Source organism: Acinonyx jubatus, chromosome D4 (assembly GCF_027475565.1).
Source record: "Acinonyx jubatus isolate Ajub_Pintada_27869175 chromosome D4, VMU_Ajub_asm_v1.0, whole genome shotgun sequence".
Lineage (NCBI taxonomy): Eukaryota > Metazoa > Chordata > Mammalia > Carnivora > Felidae > Acinonyx > Acinonyx jubatus.
The window spans coordinates 10,875,514-10,896,399 of NC_069391.1; the positions used below are offsets into that span (position 1 = coordinate 10,875,514).

Consider the following 20,886-nt stretch of genomic DNA (forward strand, 5'->3'; position numbering starts at 1 on the left):
ACGGAAGTGGGATCATGCATCTTGATTCCTGGTTACTATGAAGGTGGTATATGAAGCCAATAGATGGTGCCGTTATGTAAGAAAAAGAGAAAAATGTTTCCTTCTAAAATTCATCATGTTGTTGCAGGGGATGTTATCTAGCCAGCCCTCCACAGCTCTTAATCTTTTCTAATTAAAGTGGACTTTGTTCTTGGTTCCGTGTAAAAAAATATTTAATGTCTCCTCTAGGTAGAATTGAATTAATACATAGGGTGCTATTCCACCTCTTTTTTTCCTGCTCTGACATTTTACCGTCAAAGTCTTTTCTGACTTGAGTTCAGTCCTTCGTCTACCCCCAAGTCAAAGCCCTTGCCGGCAGTACTCTTCAGAACAGTGAAATGCAGCCCTTGGAGTTTTAATTTCTTTGCTTTAAACCCTGCTGCAGAGAGAGTGAGGCTAACTAATTCACCTTTACCTGCTCTTGTTTCAGGAGTGGGCCAGAATTGGCCCTGCTACAGGAAAGGGCCTTTATTCTCTTATAACCTAGTGTTCGATGGTCTTTTACTTACGAGACAGACTAAGCGGAAAGTCATTTTATGCATCGGAACACTTTTCACTGTGGAGTTCATTAGAGCAGGGATTTGCTGTCAGCTGTATCTGTCATGACCAGCTGTGTGACTTTGGGTAGGTTCCTTCACTTGTCTGGACTTAGTTTTTTTCAGTCTATAAAATGGAGGTAAAACCAGCTCGTCCCCAGATGGACTAAGTGAGAAAATACATGTAACCGTGCTTTGCGCATTTTTCCACCCTGTAGGATTTCTTATTTGCTCACAGGCTCTGTGGACCAGATAAACCTTTCCTGGTGATTCAGGCCGGGTGTGTCTTACAAATTATTAAACTCTGTGGTGGGTCTGAGGGACATGAAAACTTGAGAAAGGCCTGCAAAGTGGGACAACCTGTAATTTGGGAAGTTGTTTTGAAACGTGGACCAGAGTGAAGGATGCCTGTGAAAGACCCGTCCGTTCGGACTGCCTTGAGCTCCTCCAGCAGGAGGGAGGAATGGGTGCCCCGCGCCCACGGTGCTGAGTGAGCTTCGGTGTCCTGGGGGGGCCTAGTGCTGCGGGAGACTGAGTGAGAGAGGCCTGTTTTACGAGGATTTCATCCTCCGTCTTATCCCCGAAGCATAGGGTTAGGTGGCTCCTCTGTTGAAAGGAGAACCATTTCCATCCTCATACCGTGGCGTTTCTTAAAAATACGTTAATGAAACTTTCACTTTGGAGGCCTGGATGCCCTGATTTTAGTCTTAAGAATTCGTGTTTTTAGCCTGTCAGGTCAGTGAGATGTTGCAGTTGCAGTTATAAAAAAAAGTCCCTGTTTCCTTCAAGTGGCATTTTAAATTACTTACTTAGAGTAAAATTTAACTCCTTTTTGACTATATCTAGAAAAGGAACTGCATTTTTTTGGGACATTAGTTTTTGAGTGAAAATGTCGTTGGATGCTTTAAAAATCTATTTCTAAGCATATTAAATGGAATTTTTTTTTTTTTATTCATTGGGAATAAAAGGTAGACTCTTTGACATTGAGGTACATTTGCTGATGAAAAGGAAGCATTCTTTCCCCTCACGAGGGGTTTAAATGTAATACTCAGTGCTTACTCAGGAGTGAAAACATCAAATTAAACTGTTTATGCTGACAAAGGACAAATCTGGATTTCAGCAACCCATGCAAGATTGTCTGATTGCTTGGCCTGCCTCGCCTGGAAGCTTTTGGCCAGGACTTATAATGAAATGCACGCATACAATTAAACCATTTCAAGTCGGTGTCTTGGGTTTTCCCCGAGCGATGTGAGGTGCTCCACTGCTCTCTAGTGGCTGAATGTGGTCCCCTAGCGCCAGCATTACTTTATATTCATAAATCAGCTCTTCATACATTGGCAGTGTTGGCCTCCAGAGCAGGCACTAACACCAGGAGACTAGTCCTTGTAGACAGGAACGGAGTGAAAAATGATCCCAACCCATGGGTCTGCGGAAAGCACCGAATTTTACCCGGGACGAGTAGCCAGTTGACAAACAATGAGCAAGTGTGAGTAAGCACTCTGTCTGGGAGATCTGACACTGATGGATTAGAATGTTCTGTGTGTTACTCTCTTATCGCTGCATACATCTTACACCTTGGCAGGCCACGGTGGCAAACAGGTCCTTGGGCACTTAAAACAGACCGCTCCTTAGCAGAAGGAGCAGCTTTTTTCCTGAAAAGCTCTGGTTAAATTGATTTGGGGGAAAAGCAGTAGAAATCCATTTCCGGCTGCCTGTCAGAACTTCATGACTTTGAGAAAAGAAATTTTGAAGACCTCTGTTTCCATTAAAACTGCCAACCCTGGAACTTGTTGAGGATGATTATATAAAATAGCTCCTGGAGGACGGGGACTTTGTCTTAGAGTAATTACAATAGCTAGTTTTTATTGGGCTTTTCCTGAGTGCCAGGCCTTCTGCTTTCTGTGTCCTTCAAGCTTCCCAGCCACGCAGTGAGGAAGATCCATTCTGCCGTCCTCTCCGTTGTACATTGTACGGGGGTGGAAGCTAAGGCCAGGGCTGCGTGGCTGCCATACTTGCAGCTTTCGGGCGACAGTCGCACTGGGCTCGGAGTGATGGTGCGTCCTGGATCAGCTTGGCCGCCTTGCGGGGCGGGGCTCTCAGCGCCTCAGTGATGTGCTGGGGCAGACGGTGAAGTGCCGGAATTGTGCCCCCTCCTGCACAGCAGTGTGCCCTCTGATCCCGCTGCCTGGCGGGCTCCTGGGATGGTTTGTTTGAAGGAAGGAGGGGAAGTCGCCCTTCTGAAACGTGGAGCCACGAGACCTGGGCTTGAATCTTGGCTCCACTTCTTATTGACTGTATTGCTTTTGCTAGTTGAGCCTGTTTCCTTGCCTGTAAAGAGAGGAAATACCTACATCGCTTGAGTTCAGGGTCTGGGACCTAGAAGGCTCTCAGTAAATGCTTTCCCCTTTTCCTGTCTGGGATTTTGTGAGCATAGACCTTCTTAGAAAAAAGCAAATTCTGCCTGCTGGCTTTCAGTTCCTTCTAAGAGTTGGACTTAGAGCATTGGGTTTTAGAAAATTCTTTCAGTCTTTAATTTCTTCAGCATGTCTAAAAACATAGATTCTAGAATTGCTGAGTTTGATTTCGTGCTTTAAAGAACACTATGAAAATAACATCTCATGGCTTTTTAACAAAATTCTTCTGCCCTCAAGCTCTATCAGTTCAGGTGTTTTTGAATATACAGAACAGGTAAAAGTGATCGATAGTAAAATTTTCTTGATACCCTTCCTATTTTGTCCTGAATTCCTTCTGAAAAAGTGAAGGCCGCACTCACTGAAGCACTGATGCTGATAAGCTAAGATCAGAAATACCTTCAGAGGTTTTAGAAAATGGAGACTAATTTCATTGTTCTTTTTATTAAAAAAATTTTTTTTGAATGGGCTTGTTTTAAAATAAATAGAACAGGTTCTTGAGTGGCATTGCTAAACAGTGAACGGCATCGTTTAATCATTTAAAACATTTAACTAAAATTTCAATCCCATTTGAATTTCCAAGCAAAACTGCACAAATTAACCATACCCAGATGTGTGCTAATCATTCTGCTGAAATACGAAGAAAAAGCAATTTAGAAAGCATGCTTTTTTTGCAGTGGGGAGCTAAGAAAATATAGCTGTTTCCAGGCTTACTTGTTAATCTCGATTTCACGCGTTTGGTTTTGCTACGTAAGAGGCCACGTGGTGGAATGGAAGGAGCATCAGAACGATCTGGGTTCAAAATCCCAGATTTGCTTATCAGATTGGTTATGTGATGTGGGCAAGTTCCTCACCTCCTAGATTCTGTCTCCCCTTTTGTAAGATGGGACTACTCCGATCTGCCATGTCTGAAGAGCAGACAAAACCAACGGGACTGTGCTTTGAAATTTTTTAAACACTATGTGTACTGTGTTATTGTGGTCTGTTTAGTGATTTGTGTGCCACAGTGTAGACTTCTGGATAAGTGGGAGCTGGCTTGGGGCTGATCTGCTCAGAGGACTTCATGATAAAGATGCTTTTACCTTGAAGGCCGTACTAAGGAGGCCCTCCTCAGGACGGTGGTAGACACGGTGTGTATATTTGTTTGAGATGATTGATTGCTGTCGTTCCTTGGAAGTATTGACTCCTGCATGGATTGACCTTCAGGCCCCTGGACACAAATTTCAGGAATCAGCTGCATGCTGCTGCTCTTAGCATGATGGTGACAGCTGGCAAGATCTTGGGGTTTTTGCTTTTGCTTTTTGCTTTTTCCATCTCTGTACCATGTCAAATTCTTACTTTCTCCAAGTTTATACCTTAAAAAAATTGTAAGTAATGTCTGGTCTTTTGAAGAAAAATAAAAAAAAAATGTGAGTAAACAAAATAGTATCACTCAGATATAAGCATAATATTTTGACTTATATTTTTCTAGATTTGTGTAGTATGTGTCATAGAAGCTTCTGTGTTAACATTGCTTTGGAACATGTTTTTCCCCTCTTGAATATTTTATCATGGACATCTTCTTATTGCCAAAAAAATATTGTGTTAATGACTGTATACATAATATTGTTTATTTTTTCCTATTGTCTGATTGTTTACCGCTAGTGTTTTGTTTTGTTTTGTTTTTTGTTCTGCTAATCTAAACAGTGATCTTTTTATATACATAGTTTGGGTACTTATCCATTTATTTCTTTAAAATAACTCTAGCAGTGGAATTGCTGGTGGAGATGTATAACTTTATCCTTTCTGATTGATGTTTCTAAGTTGCCTGATAAAAAAGTTCTATTCATTTTTGCTTCTACGAGTGTGTTAGATTTGCCTGTTTCACAACACCTTTGTCAGCCCTGGGTATTATTTTTTTAATCTTTGTTAAACGTAAAAGTCAAAAAAATGATTATTTAATTTAAATTCATATTTCTTTGATTACTAGTGAACTTGAACAGTGTTTCTAAATGTACAGGCCTGTCACATTTTTTCTTTTTTTGTCAACTGCTGTGTCCTTTTTTCTGTTGGCATATTGGTGTTCTTTATCTGTGAGCCCTTTTTATTTATTGATGCCCTACATGTTGCATATATTTTCCTGAGTTTCACAGCCTATATTTTACATTGTTTACAGAAGTTGGTCCCCCCCCCCCCCGCCCCCAAACCAGTGGCCTGCTGTTAATAAGAGCAGATACTTCATTTTAAAAGATTGGCTGGAGGTGTGGCCCCTTGGCATTTTTGCCTGGGACCCCCTTCTCCTGGAGGTTAGCAGTGTGGATGGCCCCCACTGTCATCTTGAAGCGGGTTAGGCCCTGACAGTCAGAGATGGGGAGCAGACCTGCTTTCCGGGACCCCACAGGGTATCTGTTGTGGGAGGAATTCTTTTAATGGCCACCAAACAGGAGCAGCCAGGGTGCAGTGGTACCCACCTGGTGGCTGCAGTGGATCAGGGAGCGCAGGGCAGTTCCTGGCCCCCTCAGGCAGAAGAGGGCTGCGTTCTGTATCCTTCCCCCATCCCTGTCTCCACAGCTTGGCTGCTGGGTGGTTTGGGAGTGCCAAGGGGTTGAGCAGGGAGGAGGTGGGAGGTGAACTAGGGACATACGGTGGGTGCAGGAGGTGAGTCAGTGGATAGGGAGCCACCACTATGTCTTGCACCATTCTCTTTTCTTTTTCTTTCTTTTTTTCTTTTATTATTTATTATTTATTTATTTGGAGAGAGAGAGGGGGAGAGAGAGAATCCCAAGCAGACTCCTGCTTGTCCGCACAGAGCCCGAAGCGGGGCTCGATCTTACGACCGCAAGATCATGACTTCAGTCGCTGTCAAGAGTCGGACGCTTAACCAACTGAGCCACCCAGGTGCCCCGCACCATCGTCTTTCTAAAAGCTGGTCACTGATCGCACCTCGTTTTTCTGTTTTTTTTTTTTAACTTTTTTTTTTTTAACGTTTATTTATTTTTGAGACAGAGAGAGACAGAGCATGAACGGGGGAGGGTCAGAGGGAAGGAGACACAGAATCTGAAACAGGCTCCAGGCTCTGAGCTGTCAGCACAGAGCCCGACGCGGGGCTCGAACTCACGGACCGCGAGATCATGACCTGAGCCGAAGTCGGCCGCCTAACCGACTGAGCCACCCAGGCGCCCCTCGTTTTTCTGTTTTAAAGAGCTTCGTTCTGGAAGCAACACTGGCTACTCAGCAACTGTGGGTGGGCTGCAAAAGGCAGCCTTGGTGGAGGTTGCTAAGGAGCAGCTACATGGAGACTACGAATGAGACGGGCTGTCTAGTAAAATGCAGGAGCCCACGGAAGGTATTTTACTCCTGTGGTATCACAGAGGTTTGGACCAGACCAGGACATATAATATGACCTGGTTTTGTGGGTTTAAAGCCTTTTTTTTCCTTTTGAACACTGAACTTGCTTCACATCTGAGTTTGTCTTATATTCACCCCAGTATGGTAAATTAGGCAATAAATGTCTTTTCCACTTTATCAAGGCATTTATTGCTATCATCACTCCTTCAGGGCCAGCTCAGAGTTTTCCCCAGCTCCTTCATTTGGACAGGTGTCCTCAAATCAGCCTGGCTTAATTCAGCAGATTCTATTTAGTGCTTGCTGTGTGGCTGAGACTGCTAGGGATGGGGGTGCAGATACGAACCCTCGTGGTGGGGGTTGGTCAGGGAAAGCTTGTGGGAAGAAGCAGTCTCTCGGCTGGGGTTTGAAAGGTGACTAGGAATCCTGTAGACCGTCAAGGGGGCAAAGGGCATAGCATGTGCCAAGGTGGGATTGGCTTGAAGTGGTATAATTTAGGAAATTACTATCAGTTTTATGTTGGTGGGATGTCAAGTGTATGTGTCAGGGCTGAGGAGGGGGTCGAGGGAGACAGAGACCCGATCGTGGAAGGTCATGCACGTCTGCTCTGGCCAGTTGTGGTAGGAGAGAGTGACTGCCTCAGGTCACGCCTGAGACAGAGTCCTGCCGTGTGTTTATTCTATAATGCCAGACAAGAAGCTTTACCGCTTTAGTGGGGTGACTGAATGGCATGACGTGATGTGTAGCCCATGGCGGGTGCTCAGTGTGCCCTGGTTTCTTCCTCCTTGGCTCCCTTCTCCTCCCTGCTGTTAGATAAGCTCTTTGAGGTCAGGCCTCACACCTCTTGCTCCTTGAGCCCATCCTGCATTTGTGGAAAGCATCCTCCCTCTGACCTGTGTTTCCTTCACCTGACATGCCTGCCGTCTGAAGCAGAGGCCCTCGTCTCCTGGCCTTTCTGTTCATGCATTCCTGAACGGGAAGCCGGGTGCTTCTGACTAATTGTCTAAGGTGACCTTGGTTTTGGAATAGAAAACCAGTGTAAATGCTCCTTAGAAGATCGTTTGCCTTGGTTTTGGATTTGGAAGTGCCACGTTTGGGTAGGTTGATGCTGAAATAATGGAATGTATCAGGGCATTACTGTGGCTTAAAAATGGGATATAATATTTAAACATTTTGTCGGTCCGTGGCTGCTACACTAGTGTGGCATTACGTGATTTACTGTATATAGTTTTAAGTGGCATGGAAGCAAGATCTAGGAAACCTGAGTGAAATTATTGAAGAATACTGGTCTCCTGGAGTTTACCATCTGTTTTTTCTTTTGAATGGCCAGCTTCCGTTCCTTCCCCCAGTTGCATTGCCTTGAAATTATGTGAGGATTTGCATCTTGTCCTCTGGCCACTTTGGGCAATTGCAGTCATTTTTGAAATTCTGACTTCAGTTTTCTAAATAGCCGACACACGTTCAGGGTTTCCTAGAAACCTGTTGACAGAAAGTCCACGGCTCTCCGTCTCCTAGCGCTTCCACGGATTTCTGAAAAGGGGGCGCCAGAGTCCTCCTTTCCTAAAAAGCTGGGAGCAGGAGCTAATTTGCAAGTGATTTAGAAATTGTTTTTAATGTTGAATTTCCCTTTCTTTTCAAGTTTATTTGGAGTCTGCTTATCTTTGATCTCCGGAGCAGCAGAATCAGGCAGTTTAGCAAGCTTCTGCCTTCCAGAAGACTTCTCCATACCATGCCTGTGCTCTGTAGGTTGGAGTGTGTGTGTTGGGGGCATGGTGTGAAAGGGGAAGTGGAAATACGGCGGGATAAATACCCCCGTGTCCTTTCTACGTTGACCTCACCTGCAGCTTCCAGCTCTTGAAAAAAGTCATCCTCTCTGATAATGTGAGAAGCATCCCCACACTGAAGAGACTCTCTTGGGCAACAGTTTAGACATAGTACATAATTTCTGCTTATAGAAATTTTGCCTGCAGCACTGTTCCCTAACAGGAAAAATAATATTTTTGATAAGGGAAGAATTATTACATTGAGAGGAAAGTACTTTTCATTCTTTAAAATATTAGATGAAGCTAAACAGAAGGAAATATATGTGCCCAGGAAAAATTAGAGTAAAGTTAACCTGTTTATTATGGTGAACTGCCAAAGAAAGGGTGACCTGAGAGAAAAAGAACAGGGCTGGTAATTTTTAAGGAAAAATGTCTTTTAAGGTAAGCTTAAGCTTAGTTTTCTCTTATACAGTAATTGATTACAGTTTTCCACAAAGTTGTTAGCTTTTAGGTTCCCTGCCCTTCCCTGTCTTGTCCTAACGTTTATTTCAGGCCTCTGGTACATTTACCTGTAGCTCTTCAGAGGGAGATGCTTGAGCCAGATTGGATTAGGCAAGGCTGCTCTTGGGCACATTTGGTGTCTAGAAATGTTTTCTTCCGAGATTTTCTTATTGGCAGTTTTCTTGTTTCTTCATGAGAGCAGGCCTCTGTTTTCCGCACAGAACCAGCTTGTCTTTTTACTGAAGTCCAAGACTGGCTCTCACCTGGGCCTTAAAACTGGAGTTACTTTTTCTTCTTGATCCCTGAATCTCAGAGTAAACGAGTGACTCACAGAACGTTGGTGGACTTTGACTCTATTTTCAGGTTTTCAAGGACATGTTTATTAACGAAATTCAGAGGCTTGGCTTTGGTGAATTTGCTCTTGCTTATCTGCTGGTTTTATTTGGATGCACTGGTTTTATAGCTGTTTAATTTCTCTCCTTTCCAAAGGGCTTTTAATATCTCTTTAAATCCCCCCCCTTTTTTTTAAGGAGAAAAAAAATGGTAAGAGGGGAGAATGGGGTTGCCTTTTGCTCCCAAACCTAAATGAATAGTCATTGCTTGTAATACCGGTCTACACTTGACGCTTCCTACTGCTTTAGATGTGATGTATCCGGTGCTGGGAAGGTAATGATCCTCAACCACAGCAATATTCCATAACAGGAGTATCTGTCATATTCATCGGGATTACCATGTTCGTTGATTTGTGTCTGTAAATCTGCTGTTTCTACCCTTTAAATTTGATCTATAATTGGACCTCCTTAAATGGTTCAGATAAGGTAGTCTGTATTTTCTCAATGCAGCGTGGCTGTCAGCTTCTCCTTTTTCATTATACATTCAGCAGACTTGATAAAATCAGCAGGACACCTCATTTGAAACTGTTTAATCGCTGCCTTTTTCCTTTGCTAAAACCATTGAGGTGGTCAAGCGATGTACACAAATCATTTTAAATAGAAAATATGGTTTTCTCTGTGACCCAGCTAAATAGATAGTGTTATGCAAAACAAGTTAAAAAGTAATAAATGCCAAAAAAATCTTCTAATTGGAGTAAAAAATTGTGGGCAACTCTATCCTCTCTCCAAAAGTACAGTATCCTGAAATATTGCCAGGACTCTGTAAAGACAAGATGATGGTTTTCTAAAGATTCTCTGGTTTCTGAACAAAGCAAGTTTAAATTTTCAAATAGTGCTGAGCTGCCTTTTACATTCATTCAAAGGGGGCCCACGCTTATTTGTAATGCCTTTATATCCTACTTTTGTAGGGAGAATTTGCTGTCTGTTAATATCTATGCAGCATAACCTTTCAGCCATTTGCTATTGTGATAATAAATTTTTGTTTCTTTGTCTGTCATTTTGTCTACTCAGCTGTTACTCTTCAAAGTGCGAACTAAAAATAATAGCTCCAAATAAATGCCACATAATAAAGTGTTTTACAGTTGAAGCCGGAATAACCTGGTGGCTGCGGCTCGCAGGCCTATTACCATTGCCGGTGCTGTGGTTTCTTCCCCGTGTGTCAAGGTGACTCTACCAGGGCCAGCTCATTAAAACAATCTATTCTTTCTAACTGGCCTGGTATTTAGCGCTGTACCCAGCAGCCTGCCAAGGCACAGTTGTGGAGCACAGGTCTCAACAGCGTAGGATGTATGAAATTATGTGCCATTCACTTTTTTGAAAAAATACAAATTCCCCATAACCTCATTTTCATGCTTCAGCGTTTTATTGTGAATAATTTACAATTACTCCTGTCAGTGGTGGATGTTGGGCCAGTTGCGGGTTTACCCGAGATAGTGGTAAGTGTGACTTCAGGCTTTTGAAGAGCATTGTTTACCTGGTTTATGTGGCCCTGTAGGATTAATATTTACACCGCGCTTGAGTGGGACGCTGGGCGTATTTTGCCATTTTTGCTGCCCCAAAGTAAACTCGACATGGAGAAGCTGGGAGTTGGTAAATACACTAAAAATGCATCTTTTTTCTTTCAGGTTCTGGTTCCTTGGCAGCAATGGCTGTGTTTGAAGATAAGTTTAGGCCAGATATGGAGGTATGTCGGTCCCTGCAGTTTTCTTCTCTTTCACGTGTTTTTCCAGTTGTATGTTGGACATTTACAGATCGATTGCCAATTCCTCCAGAGCTCCGATAGCACTGCTGTTAGCTGGAACACTCTTCGGCGCAGATAAGCATATTTGCTGAGAAGACAGGTTGGTTGCGAGAGCCTCGTTTTGGAGTGGCCCTGCCGTGCCCTCCCTCAGGCTTGGGGAGCCAGCAGCACCCCTCAGCTATTTGCTCTGGCCTCTGGGCTGTCCGGGAGTCTTCTTGGCTGTAGATGCTGCTGCACCGTGGAATGTTTTTGTGTGCACTCAGCTTTCTGTGTCACGGTATCTTAAAATGACAAGTTTGTTTGTTTGTTTGTTTGTCTTCTCACCGAGAACAGAGAAACTGTGTATATCTTTGCATGTCACACAGACCTGGTCTGAAAATGGAGGCCGCTTAAGAAGTCCCTATAGATGGTTCTGCATCTGGCAGAAGATGGGGACAAGATCGCGTGTGTAGTGGACCATGCTCAGAGGGTGATCAGGCTCCGGTGTCTCTAATATATTTTTAGGAGGTTCCGTATTATATTTTCTTTGGTGGTGGGGGAGGGTGGTACCTTCTGAATGGCATTCCACCTGTCTGCCTTAGTGATAGATGTACCCACCATTAAGCAACTTCCCTGTCTCCCAGACCTCCAAGAACAAACCCACAGGTCTTCCATTGTCCCTTTCGAAGGAGTGTTCCGTATGCTTGTGTGCATGGGACTGCATTATTCCTCCACTGTGCTTTGTCCCTGCTGCTCAGCCAGCTTGTGGGCACAGAGGTCCTGAAGGCAGCCTTCACTACCTGCTCTTGGTCTGTTGATAGTTGGTAATTTTGTGATAGGGAGTAGCAACTTGTTTTCGACAATTTAGTAGGCTCTTTATACCCTCTTCTTTAATAGGTAGGCATCTGCCGTTTCTGCCTTCGCAATATTGTTTTCTTTAGATACCAGAAGATGTCTCTGGGAGTTGCTTTTTGACAATGCTTTATGCCTCATCATCTTCGGAGAAGATTGCATGTTAAAACTTTTTGATTTTTCCACCAGCTCATTGTCATCAGAGCACCAGCTGTCATTGGAACCCTGAAGCTCTCTCTCTGCCCTTTAGGTTTGGGCCAAGTGCCCTGAGAGCCAGAGGATGTAGGGTTATGGATGCTGCCCAAGCAGGACAGGGGTCTCCTGCCAGAAGCCTTGTTGCCCTTGGTACGTGACGTTAGCACACACAAGTGACTTCGTCACAGATCGCTAGATTTCTCCCCTTTGTTGGACATCTGCTGGAATTGAAACATAATGACTAAAGATAGGATTTAGCTAGGTGTTTCATAGTAAAGATAATAGAGTCTTGCTCCAATTAAGGATAGTAAGCAGGTCTAAGTATCAACTATAAATGAGATTAGGATTCTGTTCTCATTTCTCAATGTGAAAATTTATTCCCAGATCAGCATTATTTTCTGTTTGGGGTTCTTAAGTACTGAGAAAAAATAAGATGTACTAGGTCACTTAAAAAGAAAAAGAAAAAAAGGTCTCCCAGTCTCCAGACTAAAGGAGAGGAGTTCCTGAGGCTTCACGAATCTATTAGAACTAACGAAGGTATGGGGAGAAAGACTCCGATGATTTTTGTTTAGAAAATCACCTCAGTAATGTCAAACCCTCCTTTAAACCACATTAATCTTTTCAAATTTTCTTGAAAGCTTTGTCTATTTCCAATTGATTGGAACCTCCATATGTTAGAGAAAAATGGGAACCGCAGAAAAAGTTGAAAGCATGACGTATATTAAAAGTGACTTTAACCCTCTGCTAAAGTAATTTTACATTATTTAGAGTTTGGATTTGAAGTGATTCAAAGGCCATGAATTTAATATTGATGTGATTCGAGGAAGTAAAGGGAAATGTGGTCATCCCTTCAATAAAATTTGTGCTATTATCAGTCTGAAGAATGTGTTCCTTAGATCAATTTTGTATGCATCTCAGACCACTTAGTGTTCTGTATTAGCTATGAGACCTTCAAACAGCCTGACCAGATTCCCATTTCAGATTGATTAATTAATTTCCCAATTTCAGGTGACTGGTTTTGTTCACTGAAGTTGTTGAAACTTGACACAGATGGACAGTGAACAGAATCACTTCATTGTGAGGAAGGTAGTAACCTGTTTCCCCAGTGAAGTGGGTTTAAATGTAAATAGAAAGCAAATAATAGTATAACAACTGTCTGTGGATAGTATTTACTCTAACGGGACGTTAACAGATACCAAGAGAATTTATTATAGAGACTGAGCAGCTGACTGCTGGCCACCTTGCTTTGTTTTGATGGAGATTATGTGATGTGGTTTCAGCAGAGGCTGAGACTGCCAGTCAAGGTTGAGAGGATGAGTTTTAGTGACTTCTTTGCTATGAGAAAGAATTCAGCAAGGTGTCATTTCTGGTTTGCATAGAGCTCGTGGAAACATTTTGCTCTCAGATTTCCCAACTTTATTTTCCTTCTTTCCGGGAAGGCTTTCTGTCTCCGTGACAAGAAGCCTTCCGTGACTTTTCTTTCTTGCCTGTCTAGAGATTGCAGGCTCGGGTGGCTAAATCCGCTTATTTCCTTCCAGTATGAGAAAGGATTATGGACACGTCTCACGCAGAGACCCAGGAGAGCGTTGCTGCCTCTCAGAGTGTACGTGGATTGCTAGGACGGTAGCCGTTCTACACGTCACCGAATTGTCACCGAATTGCGTAGGGAAGGGGCCATTTTAGGCTAGCATAATTACGTATTTTTTGCCAGACAGTCATTTTTAGTCCAGACTCATTGAACAAACTCTTGGCTTTTTTATTGTCAAAACAAATCAATAAGAGGTACTCCATAGCCCCCCTCTCCTTTTTTTCTTTTTTAAAACTACAGACCTGTGCCTCCGACAGTGCTGGTCCTAGACTATAGTATTTGTAGACTGAAAGCCCCTGTCTCCTCAAAAACCTCGTGTTCTTACTGCCTTTTGCTACACGGTCCAGCGTGGTAGCCAGCAACCCCACATAGCTACTGAGCGTTTGAATGTGGCTAGTCTGACTTGAGAACACACTGAGTGGAAAATACACACCAGATTTCAAAGACTTAGTATAAAAAGATTGGAAAATAAATTTCATTAATATTCTATTGATTACATATTGAAACAGTGCTACTTTAAGTATATTGGGTTAAATAAATTACTAAAACTTAATTTCACCTAATTTTACTTTTTTTAAAATGTAGCTAATAGAAAATATAAAACTACATAGGTGGTTCACATTATTTCTGTTGGACAGGGCTGGGATAGCATTGTTTCTTGAACTTGTCATTTGCACATCACATTTAAGGTTTCTGCCATATCCAGGTGCCACCTGTACTACTACTGTTATTATTTAAATATTTATTTCTTTAGAGACAGAGACAGAGTGTGAGTGGGGGAGGGGCAGAGAGAGAGAGAGGGAGAGAGGGAGAGAGGGAGGGAGACACAGGATCTGAAGCAGGCGACACAGGATCTGAGCTGTCAGCACAGAGCCCGATGAGGGGCTTGAACTCACAGACCACAAGATCATGACCTGAATTGACGTTGGATACTTAACTGACTGAGCCACCCAGGTGCCCCTGTGCTATTATTTTTCTTGAAAAATATTTTAAAAATGAATTCACTGTTTTACAAATTGAGACATTACCATTTACATGTAATAAAATGCACAGATCTTAATTAAGTGTACAGTCAGAGAGGTTTTGGCATTTGGGTTTTTGTTGTTAAGGTTTATTTATTTATTTTGAGAGAGAGTGTGAGCAGGAGAGGGTCAGAGAGAGAGAGGTAGAGAAAGAATCCCAAGCAGGCTCCACGCTGTCAGCATCGAGCCCGATGCGGGGCTCAATCTCATGAACCGTGAGATCATGACCTGAGTCAAGATCAAGAGTTTGGGATGCTTAACCGACTGCATTACCTAGGCACCCCAGATTTTGGCATTTGTGATTCATTTCGTTTCTTGTCAGTTCCCTTTCTCTTCTTCCCTACAACCACTTCAGTTCACCTTTTTAATATAAATTTAGTTTTTAAATATAGTTTGTATCTGTGAAATCCTGGGTTTGATGTGTTGGTTACTTTTCCCCCCAAAACACATGAAAGTGAGTGCACACTATTAATAGAAATTAAAAATGTATTCATGGCATCACCCATTGTGTGGCAGCCCAGGGGTATGAATATTAAACTTTGGGAAATGTAGGGCTACATTTCCACTCCACCACAGCCCGTCTTGGCAGCTTGCTGTTCTTTGAATTTTTTTTTTTAATGTTTATTGATTTTTGAGAGAGCGAGCGCAAGCATGAGTGGGGGAGGGGCAGAGAGAGAGGGAGACACAGAATCGGAAACAGGCTCCAGGCTCTGAGCTGTCAGCGCCGAGCCTGACGCGGGCCTCGAACCCACGAACTGGGAGATCATGACCTGAGCCGAAGTCAGACGTTTTAACTGAGTGAGCCACCCAGGCACCCCGGCTTGCTGTTCTTTGAGTACAGGGTGTACATGCTTGTCATTGAATCTTCACTGCTGGTGTCAGCCAGCAATGCATGCCCTCAGTTGCTTCTTCCTTTATTTGTGTCCTTGTCCTCCGTTGTACACACCTGTCCCATTGTTTTATGGCTGTTTTCAGGGACATCTCCCTCACTTGCCCTTGATAGGGGGAGATCCTTGAGGGCAGAGGTCATGAAATCATCTCTGTTCTTCAGCTTCTTATGTTCAGTAGGTGTTTGTTGAGTTGAGACAGAATAACCCTGCACTAAAGTAAAATCTGAGTCATCAGAAACCACTTGGGAAATTGAGGGGACTTTCTCTTCTTCCGACCTGGAAAGTGCTGAACGTTTGTTTGAGATAACGGAGGAAGATAACTACTACAGTTCTCAAATAACATACAGCGTTGGGCAGAGTCAACAGAGCAAACACCCCATTAAGTACACAGGCGACACAAAGATGGAGCAAAGGGCAGATGCTCATTGGGAAATTATAGGCCAAAAAGCAGAGCAATGAAACCCAGCTGGGATTCATGAATGGCTAAGACAGGCCTCTGCTGTTTCAAGTTATCTGAGCTGATGATTTGCCTCAGGTAGAAGCCCTGGTTCATGGTTGCGCAGACGCTGTCAGCTAACCATGTGAGTTTAAGGGACAAGTAGAGTCTTTAAAAATCTTCAGGGTACCTGGGTGGCTCAGTCAGATGAGCGTCTGACTTCAGCTCAGGTCATGATCTCACAGTTCCCGAGTTTGAGCCCCACGTCGGGCTCGCTGCTGTCAGCACAGAGCCCACTTTGAATTCTCTGTCCCCTTCTCTCTGCCCCTGCCCCACTTGTGTGCTCGCTGTCTCAAAAATAAATAAACATTTAAAAAATTAAAAAAAAAAAAATCCCCAACCCGGTTGTGACCCTGACACTGCTTTCAGTGGTCTTGCAATTTTCGTCTTCTCGTCCTTCTTGCTGTTCGTCTGGAAGTCCTCTGAGGGCAGGAACTGTGCTTCTTCATTTCTCTTTCCTCACACCTAGCATGGTAACTGGGGCATGGTGGGCATTAAACCAGCATTTGCTGAGTGAGTGGTTGAAAAGGTGTCAAAAACTGCTTTACTTCATCGTTCCCAGATTAACCCTCCTTTGATGAGGTTTGATAACTTCACCTTTGGTGTTCGTAGTACTCAGCTGTGATAGAAATGAAAGCAGGAAAAAATTGAATTACTTGTGATAAATTCCCGCTTTATTTTTATCAGCAAAGGTGCTTATTTGCTCTGTATTAGCAGGGTAGTGGATCTCGAAATGTGTGAGTGGACCTAATGACAAGGGGTCAGTTACGTTAGAGGTTTTTTTTGGTGATGATGAATTGCACGGAGCCGTTCCCCCAGATTTTTTTTTTTTTCTGTTGTTAAAGCTGGGATAAGAATTAAGCCCCTGATCCTGGTTATTACCCAAGGCTGGCTAGACAGGAAAAATTGTGATAACCACACTGTGGCCTTTTGAGTCCATTTTCCAGTTAAGTATAAGGGATTTGACTGAAATACCTGGAAATAATGGTGTTAGCTTTGTGAGGGTATGTATCTTGAAAATTGTTACAATTGCTGAAATAAAAACATTTTATTTTAGGGCGGGGAAGGAATGAAAGGAATCCATCAGATAACTTGGGTTAGTTTTCTTTCCATCCCACTTCTTTGTAAGAAGGAATGTTTTCATTTTGCCCAGTGAGAAATTTAAACTCTTGAAGATTATAATTCATTAAAACGGGTAGAAGATTAATATTTAGTCTGTCAAGATCAATACTGTCCCCTCTTTGCACTAATTGTCAGAAGAGCGTGCGAGGGCCGCTGAAGGGTAGCGGTGTGCGGCAGGACCCTCACATCACAGGGAGATGATTCAAAGGCAAACTGTCCTGCACCCTCTGGTATCGACTTGCAAATTAGCATCTGGAATCTAATTAAACAAGCTTAATGAAAGTAGCAGCTGAATGCTGCTGGAAAAGACAATCAGCTTTTTTCCCCCCTCTCTGATACATATTCTGTACTATTGAAGTTGGTCACCAAACACATCGTGTGAGCACAGTTAAAAAAAATTAGCATTTATTTGAAGAATAGAAACTGTTTTTCATTCTGTTATGCATTTGGCATGCTCTCGCGTCCCATGAGAGCCATGCCACAGCAGATAGTGCACAATATTTATAAATCCATGACAGGCAATAATAGCAACTTGAAAAATTCTTTTGCTAGAATCTCAAGTTGAGAGCTGCCAAAAGCGGAGAGGATCAGATCTGCAGTGGCAGCTGCTGTGCCCTACAGTTAGAATTCTAGACTTTGAAGATGCTCAGCTTAAAGAAATGAAGACTGCAGGCTTAGCCAATTTTTGCAGGTTTCTAGAGCTCTGGCGCTCTGCCTTTTGAAGATGAGTTGCTGAAGCTCCTACCACTGCCTGAGGCGTGCTAACACCAGCAGGATCTTTTTTTTCCCCCAGTCTTAGTGTGTCTTCAGTTTTAAGTAGCACATGCTTAGTCAGTGCCAACTCTGATGGTCCTTTCTCTGGTCACAATACCGAGGGATGAGCTCTTACCCTGTACCCTTCAGAGGGAAGCCGCGAAGATAGATGGTGACGTATACAAGTGCCACTTCAGCCGTCTGATTTATGGAGTCATATTTCATCGCTCGGCAAGTGCTGGCCTCTAGAGAAGCCCTTATAGATTGCTAAAGATGTGAGCAGCTATCGCCCTAAAGGCTTGTGGTTACCTCACAGACGTGATGCCAAACACCTAGCTACCGAAGAAACAGAATTAATCTGTCATTGCAGGCAGCTATAGATCCACTTTAAATAATGAAAGAGTTCATACCAATATGGTGTCCTGACAGCAAATCTTGGAAGTAACTATAGTTGGGGTTTTTTTTCTTTTTTAAGTCTGGTAGTAGAAAGATACTGAAGTTACAGATTCGTTTGTCCTTTGCAGATGGACAGTAGTGTAAGTGAGCTGCATTATTTTGATTAAAAAGAAGAATTTCTTCAGTTTGGCACATAGACGGGTCCCCAAGGAACACATGGAGGATGGGTTCAGTGTGGTCAGGTGGAAAGGGGCAGGGTTGCTTGGGAGCTAGAGGATTGGGCTGTGAGCCTGTCTCCACTGTCCTCAGGGCATGACTCTTGAGTAAGCCACGGCCCGAGACTGTTCATCTAGAAGATGGGGATCCAGAGACCTGCCTCGAGGTCGCTGTCAGGATTAGATGTGGTCTGTAAAACACCTTATATGGTGGCTCACACAAAATTGGCTCTAAAATATGGCAGCTGCTTCTGTCTTTTAGTTACTCAGTGGTAGGATACAAACCTCACATAGCAACGACTAGATACGATTATATGTACTTGCATCAGGCTTGGAGATTATAGCAGAATATAGAGGCGATTTCTCTTTCCCATCTAGAAGCTTAAAATCTGAGACAGACTTATGGGGAGGTCACAATGACAGTAGAAGAAGCCTGCTCAACACATACCACGGGCTGTGGAAGGATTTGCCTTTCTGCGGTGACGGGGGAGGAGGTGATGAAGATCCAGTAATCACGGTAGCCGATGCTCGTTGAGTGTTGGCACACTGTGCCAGACTTTTCTAACCGCTTCCTCGGCATTCTCTCCTTTACTTTTCAATAACTGTGCGGGGTCTGTACTTTGTTAGCGCTGTTTTGTGGAGCGGAACATGAGGATGTGGGGAGGTCAGATACCTTGCCCCGGGTCACACAGCTAGTCAGCAGTGGAGTCACCATTTGAATCCCGGTCGGTCTGTCGGTCTGGCTTTAGAGCCCTCCGGCGCGATCCGTCACTGTGCCATTCTGCCTCTTTGCTAGGCTTGAGATTCTCTGACAACAGAGTGGGGAAGACATCTTACTCCAGGTGAGCAGAGGTCTGGGCTGCTCGGGCTGTTCCTTTTCTCTGATGAGGTCTTGTGAAGACGGCAGGAAGCCAAACAAATGTCAGTGGAGGTGCGTAAACCTCTTCGGTGAGCTCAGCGATTGGAAGGAGCCCAGGAACAGAAAGACGCAAGGAAGTTTAGAAATCCAGAGATATTGGGATCTATAAAAAAAAGTCACTTGGCTGTGAAAAATAAATTTTTTTCCTCTTTGAATTCATCGGACTTTTTCATCTTTTAACCCTTCTTCACCCCAAATACCCCGTGACTGGCTTTCTTCCCCCGCAAGTTTTCAGATATTTACAAGGGAGCTGTTTTCTCTATATAGGTAGCGTTTAGCTGGCATAAGCCTCTTCAGATTTAGTAATGAGACCAAGAATTCCTTAAATATTGGTGAATGGCATTTGTCCATTTGAGGCAAATCATGAATAACTTGAACAAAAATAAAAAAAAATAAGCAAGACTATCATATTTGAATAATGAGGTGCTCTTTTTTTTCCCAACTGCCAAAACTTTTTAATCTTCGTCAACAATTGTTCTGTCCTCCGTCTTATTTCGGTTACATCTGTGCGACTCTGAGCTCAGGAGCCCTGACAAGCGGCATATGAATTCTGTATTCATTAGTGATCTTGATCCAAATGCCTCTGTCCCTGCCACGGGGGCTCAGGTGTGGAAGCTGCTGGCTAATCCCGCCAGCTGACATTCAGAGGTTTAATGACTCCATGGGTAGGTGACCACTCGCTGGGAGGGTTGCTGGCGGAACCCACACAGCAGACAATGGAGATCAAGGAAGACTATCAGTGTTTAGCCAAAGCACCTTCCTGTGCGACTTGAACCCTGTTGGCATCAAACAGAGTTTTAAGTAAATGCAAAATTAAAAAAAAAAAATCTGACCTTCGCTAGCTCTTATAAACAATGGTTTTTCTGTCCTGTATTGATATTGATGGGGTTTAAGACTGTTTTTCTTGTTACACTTTAATGGGTGTCAGCTTAATGAGCTGAACTTGACGCACTTTTCCAGATTTTACGTTTGTCTGGTTGCTACATCTGTTTAGGGGTCTTATGTATGTCTGGGAAAAATATATATAGTTAGAGCCCAAATTCTTTCATATTAAATGCTTTTAAGGATCTGTGCTGACGTTTTTGTTTACTGTGATCTCTAGCTTTGAAAAAAATACTATTAGAATGTGAGTTCTTTGACTTGTGATGTGTCACAGGATGTTTTGACTCTTCTTTATTAGGTCCTGTAGTCTAAAAATGTTGGATGCCTGGGTGGCTCAGTCGGTTGAACGTCCGATTCTTGATTTCAGCTCAGGCAGGTCATGACCCCAGGGTGGTGGGATCGGGCCCTGCATCGGGCTCTGTGCTGAGATTGGAGCCTGCATGAGATTCTCTCTCTTTGTCCCTCTGCCCCTCTCCCCCACTCATGCTCTCGCTCTCTCTGAAATAAGTAAATGAGATAAAAATGTTGCAGGCCTTTTTTTAAATAGTAGCTTCTTCAAGACATAATTTACATCTGTACAGCTCAGCTACTGTAAGTGTACAGTTCCGTGATTTTTGGGCTGTTCACAGAGTTGCACAGCTATCACCACAGTCACTTTGGGAACATCTCCATCACCTGCAGAAGAAATCCCATCCTCATTAGTAGTCACTCCTCATTTACCCTCAACCTTCCCAGCCCTGGGCAATAACTAATCTACCTTTTGTCTCTCTAGGCTTGCATTTTCTGGACATTTTGTATAATAGGAATTATACAACATGTGCTCTTTTGTGACTGGCTCCTATAACTTCCAATGTTTTCATAATATTTCAT

At 43.3% G+C, this 20,886-nt stretch overlaps 1 protein-coding gene across 1 annotated transcript in view; it reads left to right on the top strand.

Moving 5' to 3' along the window:
• The window catches only part of PSMB7 (proteasome 20S subunit beta 7), a 59,120-nt gene that overhangs the window by 19,118 nt on the left and 19,116 nt on the right, over positions 1 to 20,886 (top strand). The window contains exon 6 of the mRNA XM_015061327.3: positions 10,592 to 10,650. Within this exon, the coding sequence (XP_014916813.1) occupies positions 10,592 to 10,650 (59 nt within the window). The remainder of the gene's footprint in view (positions 1 to 10,591; positions 10,651 to 20,886) is intronic.